This window comes from Pundamilia nyererei, unplaced genomic scaffold (assembly GCF_000239375.1).
Source record: "Pundamilia nyererei isolate P.nyererei 1_Seehausen unplaced genomic scaffold, PunNye1.0 scaffold00035, whole genome shotgun sequence".
In the NCBI taxonomy this organism is placed as follows: Eukaryota; Metazoa; Chordata; class Actinopteri; order Cichliformes; family Cichlidae; genus Pundamilia; species Pundamilia nyererei.
This window is the reverse complement of record NW_005187436.1, coordinates 2,174,767-2,181,150: the sequence shown is the minus strand read 5'-3', so window position 1 is coordinate 2,181,150 and position 6,384 is coordinate 2,174,767. Positions and strand designations below refer to the sequence as shown.

At 37.2% G+C, this 6,384-nt stretch overlaps 1 protein-coding gene across 1 annotated transcript; it reads right to left on the bottom strand.

Annotated features, from left to right (window-relative positions):
• Positions 1-566: 566 nt before the first annotated feature.
• ctsh (cathepsin H) lies at positions 567-3,720 on the bottom strand. Its single transcript, XM_005729955.1, has 12 exons — positions 3,569-3,720; positions 3,354-3,385; positions 3,095-3,200; positions 2,937-3,007; positions 2,751-2,855; positions 2,229-2,315; positions 2,081-2,136; positions 1,906-1,987; positions 1,728-1,796; positions 1,539-1,645; positions 995-1,120; positions 567-908 (listed from the first exon to the last, which is right to left on the bottom strand). Exons 1-12 carry the CDS (start codon positions 3,630-3,632, stop codon positions 839-841), a joined length of 975 nt encoding a protein of 324 aa, XP_005730012.1. The 5' UTR covers positions 3,633-3,720; the 3' UTR covers positions 567-838.
• Between the last annotated feature and the right edge of the window lie 2,664 nt (positions 3,721-6,384).

Sequence of the window (6,384 nt, the reverse complement as noted above, 5' to 3'; positions counted from 1 at the left end):
AGTTCTGAGTACAATCGAAAGCACCACGACTGCAGTTTTTGTGTTGGATGTAAAAGGCGCACATGACTCTGTGACGTAGGCTAGAATCATGGCAGCAGTCAATGACGGTCCAGGCGTGGAATTTCTCTCGTGGGAATATGCACATTATCTTTTCCTTTCTATTGGTAGGTGGCACAGTGCACTTGTGGCAAGTAAGCAAGCTAGAAGATTGGCAAAGTTATGGAAGAAACACATTAACAAGAGAATTCTGAGTAAAACCGAAGTTACTTTCCCTAGTAACTAGTTACTTTGAAAGTAACGAGTAACTTGAAGTAACGGAGTTACTTTTGAGAGAAGTAACTAGTAATGTAACTAAGTTACTATTTTAAAGTAACTTACCCAACACTGCTGATAATGCCCTTCATACCCTGCAACATTCCTGTCACAATGGTCTAATTAAACCAATGGATAGAATCTCCGATTTTTTTTTAAATATTTACAATAAAATTGTCACAGAGGGGTGTAACATTTGTGTCTCTTTGTTTTCTGTGACTTTTTACTGCAGTGCATTGTGAATAACAACTCGACATATTTAATAGAGTTTATTTGCAAATTTTATCAGAACAGTTTGAATGATTTTCAATGAAGTGATAATTTCAGTTACATTTATTTCATAGTGTAGTGACCTGGATCTTTCTGTCATAGTGCTTGAATGGGGGTTAAGACTTCTTCCCTTTTTGGAAAAACAACACATCTGTAGATGCACAGGCAGCTGATTTTAAAACAAACTCTATACAAACAATATAAAAAGGAACTGGCTTCATTGTCGGCCCTTTTGTAATGTGCAAACATGTAATAATCACACCACTGGGAATGATGCGCAGGCAGCAAGTCCACACATGTTCTTCCCACGTTCAATGAGGAAATACCTGTGAGAGGACAAAACTGTTACTCTGTTTCTTTGGTTCATAATATTTAGGGAAATTTTTCTACATGTGACTGATTAGAAAATTACCCGTTCATGCCCCAACTCGATCCCCATGAGTTCTTTACTATCCAGTGAGGAGTACCATTTTCTTGTCCATAGCCGACAGCCAGAACTGCATGGTTCACTTTGTCGGTGGTGTTGTGGCATTCAGTGCTGAAAGCAGAACATGTTTATTCTGACGCTATATCTTTTATTCAGAAAGAGGAACTAAACCTCTCAAATGTCTGAAAGTAACAGCTTTACTGACATTTTAAACTGAATGAAATACTCGAAACCCTCTTTTCTCAGTTCTTATTTTAGCAGCAGTGGTTGTGGTAAACTTGCTGTCCAAATGAAAAACAGGTTTTGACCATGTGTGTTTATGTGAGCATCAAAAGAATAATAGACTTGATCAGTAGGTTCAAGTAAAGGTCTGCCCCATTCATTTCATGGACACTGCAGGGATGATGGGAGCAAACATGCAGGAATCTGCTTACATTTGGTTATAGCAAATATAGTGATCATATAAACACTTAGTATGTTTTAATAAATGTGAAAAAAAGACAAAATTGAAATTATGACATCTTCTTACCTGGTGTACACACCCTGGTGGTAACTCATAAAGTCAGAGGTCACCTCAAAAGCAAAGCTGACAGGATTGTGTGTCCCGACAGCGTCCACCAACTCCATCTCATTGTACTGACAGACGGCAGAAAAACGTCATCATTCACTCGCTTCACTAAAGACTTTTCCTTAATGAAAATCCCTGATGGATACTCACTGCTGTTATGTTCACCACACTATTCACAAAAGCAGCTGCCCTTTCTGGTTTGTACACACACTTACCCTCCTAAAATGACAAAAAGACACAGTTAAAATAAATTAAGCCATAAAACACAACTGTTTGTAACTGAAAAGTCTCTTTTGTTTAATGCTTCTTTTTTTTAGTTGATAGTTACAAAAGCCGTGTATGGATAGTCCTGCTCGGTCATCAGTCCCTTGTTGTACATGATGTATTCAAATGCTTGACTGGGAAGACCACTGAAAGACAAATTAATATGTTATTAAACGAGTGAGTACCGTAATTACACGTAATTTTCTTTTAAAGGGGAAGGTAGGAAATGTTTGACTCGCCCATTGCATCCATGGTTGTTGAAATCTTGAGCGCAGTCTACCAGCTGTTGTTCTGACTAGTTAACGCAATAGGCAGTAAAGTTAGTCATTATGCTTTGTCATGAAGTGCAATTTTTGATACGTAATCAGCTAATAAAAAACAAGTCACCAGCGGTAAAAGCTTCCCCTTGTTGATGGCAGTTACAGACTCCAAACAGCCAGTGGTGGAAAACGTCCAGCAACTACCACAGCCTCCCTTTGCCGTAAACACACACACACACACACACACACACACACACACACACACACACACACACACACACACACACACACACACACAAAGATTTTAGGAAAGATTTTATGCACTGAAAGAAATACTAAAAAACTCAACTTAACACTGGGCCTTTTTCTTACAGCAGACCTGTTGACATGTTTTGTTTGGAGGAACACTGGATAAACTATTTAAGGGCAAACAGTTTTTGCAATGCCACTCAGCAAGTAAGTTTAGTTAACCTGTTCTCGACATGCAACAGTAACATTTTTCACTGCATTGTGGGGAAACTGCATCCCCTTAAAGGCTTTCCTTTTTAATTATAAACATTTTATTTTACTATTACTATAATGTTTTTTTTTTTAAATCTACTGTCTGACTGAGCAACCATGCATGTGGATGTCTGAGGTTCAGACTCACCTGATTCTTCACTGGGGTCACATAATTCCCTTTCTTTCTCCAGTCGATGGAGTCTGGTAGCGGCCCATTGCTGCTGAAGTAGTTCCCTTTGGTGGCGGAGCAGTTCTGCAAAAATCAACTTGTCAAAAAAACCCCAACAACAGCTTAATCATCATTGCAAAATGCTTCTTGTATGAGCATCATTACCTGAGGCTCAGACATGAGGAAGGATTTTCGAAATTCACTGAATGTCATGTCTGAAAACTGGTTCAGTGCCACTGCAGGAAGAGAGGAAATGCAGGTGAAAGCACTTTAGGATGAGCCACGTGAAACAAAACGTTAATGCAAACACAAAGAGGTCTTACTTGTGAACGAGTGGTTTCCTTCATTGTGTTTGTCAATCCTCTTCTTGTTCTCTGTGAATATCTGCAGTCTTTGGTAGTACTCCTTCAAGTTGTACCCTTTGTTGTACTGTACATGGAGGAAGGGTGTAGACATTTATTTTTAAGTTTGATGCAGTACCCACTTGAGCCACGTTGTTACTATGATTTTCTCACCAGACAACTTCCTCATAACAACATACTGAGCGCAATCTTTTGCTTATGTCACGGCGCTATAACCTACCTGTGCCATCCATGACTTGAAGTGAAACTCGTCTGTAAATAATCCACGTTAAAAAAATGTTAAAAAGTGTCCGATAAAGAACATGAAACAATAGAAGAGACGCCATGGCCGTAAATATGAAAGCGAAAGCTGGTGTAGCGCAAATGTCAAAGCAAAAAAGCACTAAATGAATAAGAATGTAAAGCGGACTTTACCTAACAAAAAAAGCGACTTACCTTGATCAGACAGGCGAAAAGCTGATGTTACAGAGGCCGCAAAGAGCACAAGAAAAACGAACATTGTGTCGACTGTTCCAAGTGCCAGTATTTGCAGCAGGAGTGTGAAAGTGAAGTGAAACAGATGAGGCGAGTCACGAGGTGAACAGCTGCTGTTACAACCATGTGGCTATTGTTCTGCGATCTACGGGTAAATGTTTGATGGTTCACGGACTGCGTTTTGCTTTAAGCTATAGTTATTAAAAAATGGAGAGCACTGCAATAAATAATCATCACAATGCACAACAACTGCCTTCGTACAAAATGGTTAAAATAAACATAAAATAAGCGGCGTCTCAACTGTGGCTAAAGTAACATTTTGGCATTAAAGAAATGGAAATTATGTACTAAATGTATAAAGCAGCAGGAAAATAAACGTATATAATCTGTTAGTAATATTTTAGCCCCAGTTTATAGCATCAGCCTGCTATAAAACATGTTTAATAGCGTCCTCCTTTTTAATCTGTGTTTGAATATTTTTTAATGTGTCTACATTTAAGAATGTCGCTAAATAAACAAACAAATAAACAAGATAAACATATGCCATCAAGTTCACTGCTAGAGTCAGACCTGCGTTATTACCAAGTCTTTTGTGATGTTAGTAAATGAAGTAGACCAGGTATTAAGCTGGTCCCAGGTTTCATGAAAGTTATGATGTGATTACAACTTGGATTTTAACATTTATTGAATCAGAAAACAATTTATGTCATGTTTAGTTTGTGCATTTGTGAAAATTCTAATTATGATCATAAATTTTTTTTTTCATATTAATTCCGGATTTTGCCGGAGCACGGTAGGCCGCTGAGCACAGTTGCTTCCTAGGACAGAGAGCTGCTTATAAAGCTAAGAACTTTCAGACTGTATTTTATTTCATCATATTAGATGAGCATGTCAACTGATACAAGATCTACAAAAACACTTGAGACAAAATGCCCCTGAGATAAAATGAATTTATTATCAAGAGGTAACTGGGAAACATATTTTTGTTTGTTTGTTGTTATGTTCTTCATCTTCTTTTAATCTTTTTTTTCCTTACAAAACTGGGAATATTTCTTAAGCTGTGGAAACATGAGGGTTGAAAGATAATTTTCATACCATTGGGTATTGCTTACAGCAAAATGTTTATTTGTTTATATACCTTATAAGAGTATGTGCATTTATAAGTGTATACAGTATAAGTATATAGTATTATTCTGTCTGTGAAGGTGTTGCATGCCTACCACATTAGCTTCAAAAGTGTACTGTACATACATAGTAAAAATACATACAAATATTCACAGAATAAGCACTACGTTACTATATTCCTGCTAACAGAAATGGTTATAGACAGGATTACAGTATAAATGCAAAACACTTTGAATTACTCTCCTACCTCTAAGTTATGGTTTCAAGACCACACTGTTGTACTGTTTTGTGTTAAGCTTGTGATATAAGTTGTTTTTGAGAGGATTACACTGTTCCACATTGAGAAATATGCCAGGTTGCATGTACAAAATGTACAGCGCATCTCAGTGAAGTGAATTAACAACAAAGTACAAAATACTTTCCCATGTTCATATAAAGAGCAGGTCACTCTCTCTTATACTACTACAAAAATAGTGTTTGAATGCTGCAGGCAGAGGTCATTCACATACATTTTATCATAGTTTTTAACAGCAATGCATATAACAGAGTGATATACAGTCATGTTCCACAATCACTGGAACAGCAAAAAGGACAGATTGTCTTTTGATTACAGAAGAGCAACAAACTTTTACTCTACAGAAGTAGAACCCGAACCTGAAGGTACAACACTTAACCACTGCGTGTGATTTTTTTTTCCATGAGTTTCAATTTAACAAGTCAAGACCAAAAAGTTCAAGCATAAAGGGGGAAACTCGTTGAACTGTACTGGTGCACTTTAAGTGTAGCAAAAATGCAGGTGACAAATCCATCACCTTAAACCTCACAAACCTCACTTCTTTAACACTCTGTGTTGTTACACAGCTTATAAGTGAACTCAGCAGACTTTAGGCACCTCGTGTGCCAACTGAGAAACTGTATTATCCTATAGCTAAACTTAACTTAAAGAAGAGGTTCCCAACCTATGGATTGTTTATCATTACCAGCTTTAGAACATTTACTACTTGACAAAAAGAAGAAGAAGAAAAAAACTCTACAGGTAATTAAGTGTGTACAGATTGTGTCTGCACATCATGTCCCATTTGTCACATTTGGTCTATATGTATCAGCTATATGTATCAGTATAAATATGTAGACTGAGCTGATGGTTCTAGCAACAAGAGTGCGATTTTTCGCAGCTCAGCCTGAAATATTTTGGCACATCTCAGCACATTTGCTTCTGATTTCAATGATGTCGACAGGGTAAAGCTTACATTAGTGATTTACATCAGTGGATGTTAATAAAATGTCTCAACAACAACAGAGGATAAACTGGTCCATTTACTTTCCAACTTTTAGAACAATATTTACAATTTTTGGTGAATACTTGACTGATTTTTGCAAAACCAATAACATTTCTGTAAGCTTTCAATATACGTTTAGTGCTAATTAGAAAATGTGAGCATGCTAACAAGCTAAGCTACAGTGGTGAGCTTGTTGTTCAGTTAACTTCGCAAATATAGCATGCAAATTTTAGCATTTAGCTCACAGAGTTGACCTTCCTGTTGACTGTATTCATTTTTCTCATTCAGCCAATAACTTCAACAAGAACCTTTACCTTGTATTCACTTTCATATCTGGTTGGACATACTGGACTGCTCCACAGTTACACTGTA